The sequence below is a fragment of the Sardina pilchardus genome, chromosome 20, assembly GCF_963854185.1.
Source record: "Sardina pilchardus chromosome 20, fSarPil1.1, whole genome shotgun sequence".
NCBI classification, from domain to species: Eukaryota; Metazoa; Chordata; class Actinopteri; order Clupeiformes; family Clupeidae; genus Sardina; species Sardina pilchardus.
This window is the reverse complement of record NC_085013.1, coordinates 18,368,408-18,384,489: the sequence shown is the minus strand read 5'-3', so window position 1 is coordinate 18,384,489 and position 16,082 is coordinate 18,368,408. Positions and strand designations below refer to the sequence as shown.

At 39.9% G+C, this 16,082-nt stretch overlaps 2 gene segments (V, D, J or C); both read right to left on the bottom strand.

Annotated features, from left to right (window-relative positions):
• Positions 1–3,025: 3,025 nt before the first annotated feature.
• On the bottom strand, positions 3,026–5,451 carry LOC134068044 (T cell receptor alpha variable 23/delta variable 6-like). The segment is given in 3 exon segments: positions 3,026–3,112; positions 4,824–5,239; positions 5,334–5,451. Coding segments are annotated over 3 exon segments (555 nt in total).
• A 7,850-nt stretch (positions 5,452–13,301) lies between these two features.
• LOC134067713 (T cell receptor beta variable 12-5-like) lies at positions 13,302–14,548 on the bottom strand. The segment is given in 2 exon segments: positions 13,302–14,287; positions 14,381–14,548. Coding segments are annotated over 2 exon segments (468 nt in total).
• Positions 14,549–16,082: the final 1,534 nt, after the last annotated feature.

The window sequence follows — 16,082 nt, the reverse complement described above, 5'->3', positions numbered from 1 at the left end:
GAAGACAGCACAGGATGTATGGCACTGTGCACACTTGCTGCACAAAAATACAAAGCATTGTCATCTGAAGAGAGGTTCTTTAAGGTGATGAAGCTGTCATCGTTTACCCCAGAACTCCCTTTGAGTTCAATTTTCTGTTTAAATGTTTCCTCTGTGTTTTTATTTAGCCTATAGACATATCCGAGTAATATCATTCCTCCGGCCTGGGGTTGTTGATACCACAGGATTACGTTATAGCTTGAGATGTTGTGTGAGCATTGGAACTCAGCAGAATCCTCTCGGTTCTTAAACATGTCAGGAGGGCTTTGGCTCACACTGGTTGTCATTGCAGAATCTGTAAAGAGTTGAGATGCAATGGTCAGAATATTGAAGAAGTTCTGAAAATAAGATGAAAATAAACGTGTTTTTCCCCAAAGCAAAGGATTTCAACACATGAAAAATACCCATAATCCATAGCAGTAAAGAGAAGCTGGTGATGTGAGGTGCTGCCATGTTGTTGCTGAACTGGAACGCTGCAGAACAGAGGGACAAAGAAGAACGATGAGGAGATGGAGCAGAACGAGGAAGGGAACCAGAGAGAGAACAGATAGATAGAGAGAACGAGAAGAATAAACTTTATACACATTTATACACACAGAGCCGATGCTAAAGTCGATGCTAAACTGGACTCAGTTTCCCAGCCTTACTCCGTACTGTTAGTGGTGCAGTATGAATATGATAGTGTTTTGGACACCTTTGAGAGTGTCGGTTTTTGTAGAGGGGAGGAGCAAAGAGATGCACTGTGCATAACTAGCAGCACAGAAGTACACAGCAGAATCAGCTGGTTTGAGTTCATTTAGATGGAGGGATGCATTATTTCTCCCATCGCCCGTCACACTGAAATTTTTTCCGGACATTTCCATTTTTGGGGAATCAAAACGCACATATCCAATAAGATTTAATGCTGGATCTCCTTCCAGTTGTTGGTACCACAAAATTGTGTCATAGCTGGTTATACTATGACTGCAGTTGAGCTGAACAGAACCTCCGGGTTGTGTTAAAAGATCACGTGGAACTTGATGAGCTTGTTGGCTGTCAGACAATGCTGTGGAAATAGATGCAGGACATGTTAATCTTCAGTAAAAACACAACAAACAGACGCTTGTAAAATGACTCAGCTGTAAGTATATAATACCTGCTACCCAGATGGTGAGCGTGGCCAGTTGGATGAGAAGTACATGTATCATGTTGTTAACCCACGGGAGTAACTGGTGTGCAGATGAACAGAGAACTTAGGCTGGGTGAACCCTGCCTGAACTTCCGGCGAATTTGGATTTCGCCTAACAGCTCAAGCTGGAGACCTGCACATCTATTTCCTCTGTGCCCTGCTAGAACCTTTGGCTCCAATCAGAAACTAGCTTATCGAAAAGACTCACCGGATCGTTGGTCTGATTGGTTTAAGGACTATCCAAGCATACTGACTCATTTGAACGATGCCCATTGATCACACCTCTCGTGCAATAGAAACAAAGCGCAGACTCTCCATGCTAATGTTCCATCTTAAAAGACTGAGCTTACAGTAGTATGGTGATTGCCAGACTACAGAGAACTTAGAAGGCAAGAGGTGACATCATCATCATGAAAAAGTTTGATAATGATGTCACTTGAAAGAGGAATCACCTAGGCTAAAATAAACCACAGGACCTTGTCATTGTGCAGCACCCTTCAAACCATTGAATGCACATTAAAGCTATAGAGAGAAGATCTAGGACCTTCTAGGTGATAAACATATGTAATGATATTATGTCAGTTATTCTATTAATGATGGAACATACGCTCATAAAGTAATAACAGCAATAACACCTCACATACAAATCCCTGAGCCTTTTGCCCCCTAGTGAGCACAATGTGTTATGATGAAGTCTGCACTCATAGCATATTTAATACTGTGGCATTACTATGAACAGGACCTGGAGTCTGACATGAGTCATTAGGAGTGCATTAACTCCACAACAGGCGTCAGAAATGAGGAGCACTGACAGAGGAATGTGGAAACACAGTGCCCTCTTGTGAGATGTTGATAAATCATTCGGCCATGTTTCCTAAAGATGCAGGGACTGCAACCTGTTGTTACAAAACATTTTTGAAGATATGAAATGCATATCTCCGTGCATATTTTTTATATATATAGATTTGTGTACATGTCTACACGTTCTTAAGTGTCAATATTGATTCATCCTCAAGCTACATGTAAATGCAAATACAGAGAAAACACATGACTTGTGCCCCTGAAAATATTGCCAGTATTTGATGTAGAAGCATTTACACTATTTCACAATAAAAAAAAAAGATCACTGACCAAGAATGCTAAAGTAGGAATTCACCATTGCGAAACAGTGACCATGTCATGTGAGGACATGTACTCCTATCTGAATTAAACATGAGCTTAATAGAATGTGTGACCATACACTGGGTAACTGAGAGAGATGAGGGAGAGGGTTTTTGTTCAAACCAGGGCTGGGTTGTAGCACTGTGCTCACTAGCTGCACAGTAGTACACAGCACTGTCACTTCCTTCCAGTCTGTTTATGGTTAAATTGCCATAACTGTTTGCTCTGCCAGTCCCATTCATGGTAATTTTGGTCTGGAATTCCGTTTCTACAGTGGGAGTCATTACTGCAAAGTATCCCAAGAACGTCAGCTCACCATCCTTAGATTGTTTATACCACAGAATATAGTTATAGGATGAATATGTGTGCAAGCATGGCAGTGTCTCAAACTCCCCTCCGTTTTTAAACACAATTGGAGGGAATTGCTTGACTTCTTCTCCAAGACCAGAACCTGTTGAAAGAGAGACATTAGATAAATATATTATCATGTGACCCTGAGTACATTCAACATCAACAGTCTATCCATAGTCAATATTATGGGATATTACCATACAAATGGAACAATAGGATGGCGATAGTGATGTAGTGGAATGCTGCCATGTTCTCAGTCAAAAGATCACCCTGTTCTCCGATATGTTCTACACGGTACATCTAGCTTTACAGAACCATGCTGTGAATGTGCGCCCTCTGCTGATATGCCACCTGAACAGTTTTGCAAACTCTCGTTCTCTGTTCTGGGTTTGTCTGTAAACCAAAAAAACACCAAAAACCTGTAGTCTGTTGTATGTATCTATAGTATGTTGAGTAGTTATGTTGACAAAAGATTTTCACTGAATCCTCTTTGTTAGTAAAAAGTTTTCTTGGAGTGTGGTTAACTCCACAACAGACAGAAATGAGAAGCACTGACAGAGGAATGTGGAAACATAGTGCCCTCTTGTGAGATATTGATACTGTACATCAGTTGGCCACAATTCCTAAAGTAGAGTAAGCAGTTATTAAAATCGGAGTGTCTATTTGCACCCCGGGGGCAAATAGCCTAGGCCCCATAGCTGAGCTATTTACACCCTGTGACGTAACAACAAAAGAAACGGACCATCTTGGCAGGAGATGTCCTATCTAAGTCCTAAATCTAACAATTTAGGATTATTAAAACAATATTTTAGATGGGAAAGTGGTGCTAAATTTCCACAAAGTTTGCTCAGTGAACGGGTAAAACCGTCCGTTTGTCAGCGATATCAAGAAATGCGATCTATTAGTTTGTTTACAGTTACCTAGCAATCACAATTTAAATGCAATATCTCCCGCTTTTACAGAACGGGCTGTAGTGTAGTGGGTAGGCCTATGTGATCGGACTTCGGTCCAGGGGTTCATGGTTTGAATCTCTGCATAGGCGACGCCTTTTTTTTCATAGTACGAACGACTCTCTCTTTTCTTAGATGACGTTACCTCGCGGCAAATAAGAGCTTGTGCTTTTTGAACCTGTCAAAGATAAACTAGTTTTATTTCAATTTTGTACAGTTGAGTAGAAGTTTAAGTCAACAGTGGCAGCGCTGCCTTGAAGACAACTCAGAAAATAACTCTCTGAACTAGCTTGCCTTTGATCAAGCTACCACATGACCACTCATCAGCCTAATATTTGTATAATCACTTCCATATATTGTAAGTTACCCAGACATGGCGAAACAGCTAAAAACTGTAGAGCTGGTAAATAGCCTACAGGCCTATTGACAGTGTACAAGTAGCCTACATGGATGTTAGACATCGGGTGTAAATAGCATTGTTGATTAGACACACCCGGGTGTAAACAGTAATGTTGATTATTTGCACCCGGGTGTAAATAGTATTGTGGATTATTTGCACCCGGGTGTAAATAGTATTGTTGATTATTTGCACCCGGGTGTAAATAGTATGTGAGTGTCTATTTGCACCCTTGCAAATAGCCTTGACCACATAGCTGAGCTATTTACACCCTGTGACGTAACAACAAAATAGTATTATTGACTATGGACATCTGGGTGTAAATAGTATTACTGACTATGGACACCTGGGTGTAAATAGCAACAATGGCTATTTGCCCTATGCATGAATAACAGTGTAACAGTGATCGCTATTTACAAATACCGGGTGCAAATAGCATCTGCCATTATAGACACCCCGGGTGTAAATAGTAGGCCTAATGTTCATAATTTGCACCCTGGGTGCAAATAGCATCTGCCTATTAAAATTGACACTGGCAACAACTACATTGAAATTCTGAAAACATGAAATGCCTATACAGTATCTGTATACTTCTTGGATTTTACATGTCTATACATTCTACAGTGTCATCACTTAAAGATCCTCAAGCTAAAGGCTAAAATACACACAAAACATGACTTGTGCCCCTGAAACATATTGCTAGTGTTAGATAGAAATATTTACACTTTTCACAATAAAAATAGACTTGTAGACTGACCTTCAAGAAGGCTAGAGTAAACCCTTTAAAAGCTATGAAATAGCCACTTGACTGACATTCAGGATAAAGCAATACTGTAGTTTTTGTAGTGGGGAGGAGCAAAGAGATGCACTGTGCATAACTAGCAGCACAGAAGTACACAGCAGAGTCAGCCGGTTTGAGTTCATTTAGATGGAGGAACGCATGATTCCTCCCATCACCCGTCACACTGAAGTTTTTTCCGGACATTTCCATCGTTGGGGACGAATAATACACATATCCAATAAGTTGTAATGCTGGATCTCCTTCCAGTTGTTGGTACCACAACATTGTGTCATAGCTGGTTATACTATGACTGCAGTTGAGCTGAACAGAACCTCCGGGTTGTGTTAAAAGATCACGTGGAACTTGATGAGCTTGTTGGCTGTCAGACAATGCTGTGGAAATAGATGCAGGACATGTTAATCTTCAGTAAAAGCACAACAAACAGACACTTGTAAAATAACTCAGCTGTAAGTATATAACGAATACCTGCTACCCAAATGGTGAGCGTGGCCAGTTGGATGAGAAGTACATGTATCATGTTGTTAACCCACGGGAGTAACTGGTGTGCAGATGAACAGAGAACTTAGGCTGGGTGAACCCTGCCTGAACTTCCGGCGAATTTGGATTTCGCCTAACAGCTCAAGCTGGAGACCTGCACATCTATTTCCTCTGTGCCCAGCTAGAACCTTTGGCTCCAATCAGAAACTAGCTTATCGAAAAGACTCACCGGATCGTTGGTCTGATTGGTTGAAGGACTATCCAAGCATACTGAGTCATTTGAACGATGCCCATTGATCACGCCTCTTGTGCAATAGAAACAAAGCGCAGCCTCTCCATGCTAATGTTCAATCTTAAAAGACTGAGCTTAGTATGGTGATTGCCAGACTACAGAGAACCTAGAAGGCAAGAGGTGACATCATCATGAAATAGTTTGATAATGATGTCACTTGAAAGAGGAATCACCTAGGCTAAAATAAACCACAGGACCTTGTCATTGTGCAACACCCTTCAAACCATTGAATGCACATTAAAGCTATAAGAGAGAAGATCTAGGACCTTCTAGGTGATAAACATATGTAATGATATTATGTCAGTTATTCTATTAATGATGAAATATAGATTCATAAAGTAATAACAGCAATAACACCTCACATACAAATCTCTGAGCCTTTTGCCCCCTAGTGAGCACAATGTGTTATGATGAAATCTGTACTCATATAGCATATTTAATACTGTGGCATTACTATGAACAGGACCTGGAGTCTGACATGAGTCATTAGGAGTGCATTAACTCCACAACAGGCGTCAGAAATGAGGAGCACTGACAGAGGAATGTGGAAACACAGTGCCCTCTTGTGAGATGTTGATAAATCATTCGGCCATGTTTCCTAAAGATGCAGGGACTGCAACCTGTTGTTACAATAAAATTGAAACTGAAATTTTGAAGATATGACATGCATGTTTAAATACACAGAAAACACATGACTTGTGCCCCTGAAAATATTGACAGTATTTGATGTGGAAGCATTTACACTTTTTCACAATAAAAAAAAGATCACTGACCAAGAATGCTAAAATACAAATTCACCATTGCGAAACAGTGACCATGTCATGTAAGGACATGTACTCCTTTCTGAATTAAAAATGAGCTTACAGTAATAGAATGTGTGACCATACACTGGGTAACTGAGAGAGAGAGGAGGGAGAGGAGGGAGAGGGTTTTTGTTCAAACCAGGGCTGGGTTGTAGCACTGTGCTCACTTGCTGCACAGTAATACACAGCACTGTCACTTCCTTCCAGTCTGTTTATGGTTAAATTGCCATAACTCTTTGCATTACCAGTCCCATTCATGGTTATTTTGCCCGCTTTCTGGAAATCAGGTTCTACAGTAGGTGTCGAGCCTGTAAAGTATCCCAACAACTTGAATCCACCATCCTGAGATTGTTTATACCACAGAATGTAGATATAAGTTGAATACGTGTGCAAGCAAGGTAGTGTCTCAGACTCCCCTCTGCTTTGAAACACATCTGGAAAGAATTGCTTGACTTCATCTCCAAAACCAGAACCTGTTATAAAAGAGAAATTAGATGAAGACATTATCAAGTGAACTTGACTTTACATTCAACATCAACAGTGTCTCCATAGTCAATATTATGGGATATTACCGTACAAATGGAACAGTAGGGTGGCGATGGTGATGTAGTGGAATGCTGCCATGTTCTCAGTCAAAAGATCACCCTGTTCTCAGATATGTTCTACACGGTACATCTTACAGAACCATGTTGGGAATGTGCGCCCTCTGCTGATATGCCAAATGAGCATTTTATTTTTCAAAATGTTCTGCAAATATCTTTTTTTCAGAATTTACAACTGTTGTTTTTTATGCATAGTGTAATGACGTCACTTTTCTGAACCAATGAGGGAACAGAAAGCGGTCGAAGGAAATTCGTGAAGCATCCGCGCACTGTTGAAAATATCAATGGATTAAGAACCCCTGTAAACCTAATCATTTCTGACCTCGCTAAATATGGAAAAGTTTCTGTTACAGAGTGCTATTACTATACACGGTAGGCAGACGCCCAAAATATTGCAATATGAACGTCAATTCATACTATGAGTGCTTTCCATCACAATTGCTAATTAGACTCGTTTTCTCCGGGGATGGTGTTGCGCAGGTCCTCCTCGGCCGGTTAATTCGAGAGGTACCAAGCACAAGTAATGATCCTAGTTGTGGACCGCTCAGAGGCTACAGTGCTGACCTGGGTCGCTATGCTCACCTGGAAATAAACATCTTACCAAAGCTACAGAGGGTTCACGGTGTGCTAAGGTTCTAGATGCCTAATCCCAGACTACTATAATAAAACCAGCGACCCATCACAGTATAATACAATGGTCAGTTCTTCTAATAGCATGCCACCTCCACTTGATTAGCCTGTACGGCCACGAGAACTAATCCTAGCCGTTCCTTGTGGCTCACCGTAACCCAAAGGATATCTAATTGCCGCAAGAAAGCCATGCGGGTCAGAGTTTAACAATTTATTGGACAGGTGCAAGTTATTCATCCAACACACTACAGAAGTACATCTAAATGCATAGTGAGAAAGTTACTTCAACAGGTTAAAAGAATTACTTAGGCTATTGTACAAAACAGTCAGAGAATGAAAACACATTACCAGCTCAGAGGATTGAAGACTACACACCTGCGGTGTGGGAGCATCTGAACAACAGAATAACTCCCAGAATAATGTGTTGATTTCCCTTTTATAGGTTACCCAGTTTGTGACAGGTTAAGGACATTTGAGAGTAGTCACATGTTTGGAGGTCGACAGGTTAAGGGTTATTCCTTTAGGGATCACATGGGGGATGCTATGGGTGAGACTGAGTACCATTGTTTCCTTCTGTGCTAATCAAATACAACATCACAACGTACACTGCATTTACATTGTCTGTGGGACAGAGACCATTGTGTTCCTCAGTGGGTATCAGTGAAGACAAATACATTGTATTTACATTTCTTGCTTCCAAGCTAGTTTCTCATGTGAAAAGGTAAAAGGTTACTCGAAGTTGCTGTATTTTTCATAGCTAATCAAGAGTCCACATTATGATTGAAAGAAATGTCATCAGCCTGAGAATTGGGATCCTTACAATAGCATGCAATTTTGCGACTGAGTTGAAGTTATGGAGTATGAATAACCAACTATTTCCTGGAGGGAAAAGAACAGTGTAAGGTTTATTAGATAAGAATAAGTATTTGGGATTATTATAGTGACTACACAGGGTATGGAAGAATGTAGGTTTTAATCAAAATTAGGAATGCATACAGTACAATATAAACTGATATGTATATGAGAGGACATACTGTACTTTAGCCGTTAGACCTAAACATGACATACATGTCTATGTGTCTGTCTGTATTAGTGGCCAGTGAAGTCCATATGAAGCTTCATTAGTCATGTATTCCCCACATTGTTGGAGGTTTACTGATAAATGTGATACAATGTACAGTAAACTGATAGTATCGAAGCTGACTGAAATATAAGGATCAAACCTGAAACTCTATAGCCTCCAAAAACTTCTAAGTAACAGGTACATGTATTTCTCACATGAGTTTTCTATTGTTGCATAATGCCAAACTATTTGTGTGGAACTTACATTCATAGCTTGGTGATCTTCCAAACAGATATGCTAGTTACTGTAAGTATTTCATAATCTATAGCTGTTTGATCTTTGCTGAACTTGGTTCCACATTTTTCAAAAACCAAGAAATCAACATTATCATGTGTAATTGATCATTATTCTTAATGATTTACCCACTGTACCTAATGCTCAGGATGATTTGTTGTCCATACCTGATGTCATTAATGAAAGACAATGAATTCATGTTAATTAATGAGATGTTCATGTATAATTAATGCATGAGTTAATGAATTGATAATTCATAACATTTGGTTAACATGAATTCATGTGGTATTACTTTTCTTTTTTCTCCATGACGGTGATGTCCATGATTTTGTCCGGCAAAAAGTCATCATGACCATGCTTAATTAATCATGATTCATGATGATGTGCCAACCGTACTTAATGCTTAAGATGATGAGCTGTTTATGCATGAATTCATTAATGACAATCAGTGAATTCATGTTAAGTCATAATGATTAATGATATATTCAGGGATGAATTAATGCATGATTCATGCATTAATTCATGCATGAATTCAAGAGAATTCATGTACCCTTATCGTAAAGTGTTACCTTATTTTGTTTTAAATGTGTATGTCACTCATGCCATCAGTTGTGTGTGTCCCTTGGATAACTGCCCATTGTCACCCTGTGTGGTTTAATCTATTAGATAATGCTCTAGTTTCATTTAGGGACCGTTACAGTGGTTTAACGCAGGTGTCAAACACTGGTGGTGTTATTGTAATGTGGAGAGGAGACCTGTAGCACTGTGCTTTGCTTGCAGCGCAGAAATACACAGCGCTGTCTTCAGATTGGATCGGTGTCAGGAAATAAAGATCGCTGTTTTTACTTCCATCCCCAGACACCTTGAGGCTTTTATTATATGACTTTTCCATTGTTGCAGCAGTGTAGGACACATATCCAATGAGATCAAGAGCAGAAACAGTGTGCTTATACCATAATATAACTCTGTAGTCTTTAATTTGGTGTTGGCAGTTCATTGACACGTTGCTTCCTGGGAGTTTTAAAAACTCAGAAGGACTCTGGTGAACATCAAAACGTTGTCCTGTTCAAAGGAATGAATACCACGTTTATAAAATATACAAAAAAATCCAGTTTGACACGGAGAAAAAGAATAACACAATGCTTTTGTTGAAAATAAAGTCTTCTACCTTTAACCCATAGTGGGATTAGAGTCAGGTCAGGTGGATGAGGAGGCCTCGTATCATGTTGATACATGAGAGCTGATGACATGAATGACACCAAAGACACCCAGTACAAATGGAGGAAGTGCTTCTGTTGAGTCACCAGTAGGTAAACCACTCCCCGTCTTTCCTTTTTGTAGTATTTTGGGGGGCTTTTGCCTTTTTTATTGATACCGGACAGTGAGGAATGACAGGAAACAAGTGGGAGAGTGGAGGACCGAGTTGGGATGGGATCAGTGGACACAAGTATGGACACTGCAGCACATTCTAAAGTGTCAACACTCAATGGTCAAGTTAAATGCTAAAATGCACAGAAAACACATGACTTGTGCCCCTGAAAATATTGTCAATATTAGATGTAGAAGCATTTACACTTTTACACAATAAAAGAAGATCACTGACCAAGAATGCTAGAGTAGCTTACAAATCATAATTGACCATTGCGAAACAGTGATCATGTGATGTAAGGAATAGAATGTGTGACCATACACTGGCTAGTAAGTGAGCTAAGAGAGAGGAGGGAGAGAGGAGGGAGAGGAGGGAGAGGAGGGAGAGGGTTTTTGTTCAAACCAGGGCTGGGTTGTAGCACTGTGCTCACTTGCTGCACAGTAATACACAGCACTGTCACTTCCTTCCAGTCTGTCTATGGTTAAATTGCCAAAACTCTTTGCATTACCAGTCCCATTCATGCTTATTTTCTTTGCCGTTTGGAATTCAGGTTCGACGGTGGCAGACGTTCCTACAAGGTATCCCAAGAACTTTAGTCCACCTCCCTGAGATTGTTTATACCACAGAATTGTATTGTATGAATATGTGTGCGAACATGTCAGTGTCTCAGACTCCTTCTGGTTCTTAAACACAATGGAAGGGAATTGCTTGACTTCGTTCCCAAGAGCAGAATCTGTTAAAACAGGGAAATCAAATAAAGACATTATTTAGTGACCTTGACATTACATTCAACATCAACAGTGTTTCCATAGTCAATATTATGGGATATTACCGTACAGATGGATCAATAGGGTGGTGATAGTGATGTAGTGGAATGCTGCCATGTTCTCAGTCAAAAGATCACACTGTTCTCAGATATGTTCTACACGGTACATCTAGCTTTACAGAACCATGCTGTGGAATGTGCGCCCTCTGCTGATATGCCACTTCAACAGTTCTGCAAACTCTTGTTCTCTGTTCTGGGTTTGTCTGTAAACCAACAAAATAATACTGTAGTCTGTTGTATGTATCTATAGTATGTTGAGTAGTTATGTTGACAGAAGATTTTCACTGAATCCTCTTTGTTAGTAAAAAGGTTTTCTTGGAGTGTGGTTAACACCACAACAGACAGAAATGAGAAGCACAGACAGAGGAATGTGGAAACATAGTGCCCTCTTGTGAGATATTGATACATCAGTTGGCCACAATTCCTAAAGTAGAGTAAGCAGTTTGGTTTATTAAAATTGACACTGGCAACAACTACACTGACATTCTTAAAACATGAAATGCCTATACAGTATCTGTGCACTTCTTGGATTTTGTACAGTACATGTCTATACAGTACATTCTACAGTGTCATCACTTAAAGATCCTCAAGCTAAAGGCTAAAATACACACAAAACATGACTTGTGCCCCTGAAACATATTGCTAGTGTTAGATAGAAATATGTGCACTTTTCACAATAAAAATACTGACTCGTAGACTGACTTTCAAGAAGGCTTGTAGAACCCTTTAAAAGCTATGAAATAGCCACTTGACTGACATTCAGGACAAAGCAATACTGTAGTTTTTGTAGTGGGGAGGAGCAAAGAGATGCACTGTGCATAACTAGCAGCACAGAAGTACACAGCTGAATCAGACGGTTTGAGTTCATTTAGATGGAGGAACGCATGATTCCTCCCATCACCCGTCACACTGAAGTTTTTTCCGGTCATTTCCATCTTTGTGGACGAAACATACACATATCCAATAAGTTGTAATGCTGGATCTCCTTCCACTTGTCGGTACCACAAAATTGTGTCATAGCTGGTTATACTATGACTGCAGTTGAGCTGAACAGAACCATCTTGTGTTAAAAGATCACGGGGAACTTGATGAGCTTGTTGGCTGTCAGACAATGCTGTGGAAATAGATGCAGGACATGTTAATCTTCAGTAAAAACACAACAAACAGACGCTTGTAAAATGACTCAGCTGTAAGTGCATACCTGCTACCCAAATGGTGAGCATAGCCAGTTGGATGAGAAGTACATGTATCATGTTGTTAACCCACGGGAGTAACTGGTGTGCAGATGAACAGAGAACTTAGAAGACAAGAGGTGACATCATCATGAAAGAGTTCAATAATGATGTCAGTTGAAAGAGGAGTCACCTAAAAAAAAGTATTGTCAGTATTATTGTAGATGTAGGAGAATAACACTTTTTCATAATGAAAAAGATCGACTGACTTTCAAGAAGACTGAGTGACCATTCCATGTGGGGACATTTACTCCAAACGGTATCAAATTTGAGAGGTACAGAAGGTGTGACTAAACACGCTGGGTAGTGAGTGAACTGAGAGACATGAGAGAGATGAGAAGGAGGGTTTTTGTTCAAACCAGGGCTGGGTTGTAGCACTGTGCTCACTTGCTGCACAGTAGTACACAGCACTGTCACTTCCTTCTAGTCTAGCTATGGTTAAATTGCCATAACTGTTTGCTTTGCCATTTCCATCCATAGTTATTTTGTCCGTTTTCTGGAATTCAGGTTCTAGGGTAGCAGACGTTCCTATGTATCCCAAGAACTTCAATCCACCATCCTGAGATTGTTTATACCACAGAATATAGTAATAGGATGAATATGTGTGCAAGCATGGCAGTGTCTCAAACTCCCCTCCGTTTTTAAACACAATTGGAGGGAATTGCTTGACTTCTTCTCCAAGACTGGAACCTGTCGAAAGAGAGAAATTAGATGAAGACATTATTATGTGACCCTGAGTACATTCAACATCAACAATCTATCCATAGTCAATATTATGGGATATTACCGTACAAATGGAACAGTAGGGTGGCGATGGTGATGTAGTGGAATGCTGCCATGTTCTCAGTCAGAAGATCACACTGTTCTCAGATATGTTCTACACGGTACATCTAGCTTTACAGAACCATGCTGTGAGTGTGCGCCCTCTGCTGATATGCCATCTGAATATTTTTCCCTCCACTTTCTTTTGTGAACATCTATTTTTGGCGTTTTCAATTGTTGATTTCTTATGCATACAGTAGCATGCAATTTTGCGACTGAGTAGTAATTATGGGATGTACATATTCAACTATTTCCAAGAGGAAAAATGAAAGTATAATGTTTGTTAAATTTGTGATCTGTAAAAATGATCAGCCTATAACACTAAAGAGGTAGAAAGAAGCAGTGGAAGGCTTTTAATAATGTGGGTTTAAAATTAGGAATACATACAATTTAAAGTAAAATATATGAATCTGAAGGGATATATTTTAGCCATTAAAAACACAACTGGGTTAATTGCCAGTTTCATTTGTTATGTCTGTATTTGATGAATTCTCAAAAGTTTATATTGATATCTTACTGAAGCGTACTGTTACGTAAGGATCAATATACACAGTCTGAATTGTGCTACTAATTGTCACAAAGTTATCTCACAGTCTTTCTTGGCATAATGCCAAAAGCCGGCTGCTGCAAACAGGTGTGTGTATGAAACTAAAGAGTGCCATGTGAGGGGTTTTTGCTGTGCTGATAGGGACATTATTCTGCTGTGTACTAGCAGCACAATAATACAGAGCGCTGTCTTGTGCTGAAAGACTGCTGATTTCAATGGAGTTATTTTTATCAGTGCTGGCGTCCCCAAGCAGCTCAATATTGCTCTTGGACTTGTCTTCATAGTTTGGTGATGTTACAGTGAGATAGGCCAGTAAAGTCATTTCTCTGTTCTGGTTTTGTCGGTACCAGAAAATGCGATTGTAGCTTGAGTAGTTATGTTGACAGAGGATCTTCATTGAACCCTCTTGCTTCGTGAAAAGATTTCTAGGAGTTTGGTTGACCACTGAACTCAAAACAGAACCTGTGAAGTGTGAAGAACAAAATCAATTTAAACAAAAACAGGTATGTCATCATGATGAGATTCTAAAAGTATAAACAATTATTTGATATTCACCCATGAACCAGAGCAGTGTGAGGGCAATGACATAACCCACACTCATGTTGCTTATGGCGTGAGGTGTCAAAGCTCCAGCTCCGTCATGAACTGCATGTGCAGTAAAATATGACACATGAGCCTCTCCTGCTTGTGAGAGAGGACCTGAGAACAGGAAGTATCCTCTGGTGAGACCTCTGGTGTGATTGAAAACAAGAGATAGGCCGCACTATGCATAAGCCATCACCTTATCCATCACCATTTATTCACACAGATGCGTTTCGGCGCTCTGCCTTCCTCTGGTGTGATGTCATGTATTGTATGCTACATTTTTAAACACCTACACCTTCATGGCTAACTATTTTTACATTAGAAGAACAATGGAAGCATACATGTACATGTAGCCTAGGGTTGTTGAGTTAAAATGCTAGTAAACAAAAACATGTACACATAGGTAATTTTTTGCTGTGCTGTCTCTAGGATTTCTCTCATGTACCTTAATTTAGTCACTGGAAATGCTTTCCCAACAGTACTGAAGGCGCTCCCAAACATGATGAGTACTTGCTGACTCTTTTCGTTTACTCATATGAAACAAGCTGGTTTACTATGTTTTTGTTGACACATCTTTCGTGTGTTAATTCATAGTTGTAAGTTTTAACTTTTTCTTTACAATGTAACAACAGTCAAAGAAGAAAGACCTGTAAAATATTAGTTGTTTCAACATATTTTGACAGTGTATGTGTCTCCTGGAGGACATGCAGTTCACATTATGATGGGAGTAGAAGTCTAACAAGATCAGTAGAAAGCAAAAGAGACAAATATCTATTCACTGCCGTTTCTCAGTTAGACAATAAGGTAGGAGCTGAGCTGGTGGGTAGTGAGTTATCAGACGGGTTTTTGTTCAGACCAGAGAGAGGATGCAGCACTGTGTTGACTAGCAGCGCAGAAGTAGAGCGCACTGTCACTTGGGACAAGTTTGTGTATGCTTAAAGAAGCGTTGTTTTTAGGCATTGCACTCCCCTTCATTTCGATTTTTATAGGATCACCTTCCTTGGGATTCTTCTCCAGGTTTGCAGTAGTTCCTGCAAGGTATCCTAAAAGTTCTAGCCCAGTATTCTGAGAATACTTGTACAACAGAATGGTGCTAAGGCTAGTATCGCTGTGTGAGCATGTCAGCGTTAGTGAACTCTCCTGGACTCGGATTGCAGCAGGTGGAAGCTGTGTGACTTTTGAGTTTCCGAGAGTCGAGTCTGTTGACGAAAACACATGTACTGTACATAATAAATAAATATGCATGCATTTGTGACATGTATAAATGTGATCAAATTGTAATTACCAAAGAAAAGCAGCAACAGGATCATGATGCTGGTGTTGTAACCTGCAGCCATGTTGTGGTGAAATGAAGCAACAATAGATCCAAGCAGCCACCTGTACACCTGGCAATTTTGCTCATCTGAATATTGCATCCTAAATAGTCAAATGGCACCATCTTTTGACAGCATGTTGTAATACTCCTTTTGACAGATCAGAGGCCATTTCTACATAAGGATGAGAATATAAAGTGAAGTAACATCATGTTAGTCGTGTGCTGAATGACCCCTGTAAATCATAATATAGGCTGACCATAAAAAAGGCCTTATTAATTCCAGCATCATGCCAAAATCTATTCAGCTGCAGGGAAATCCTTAAACACACTCTAACTTAGATGAAAAGCTATACAATT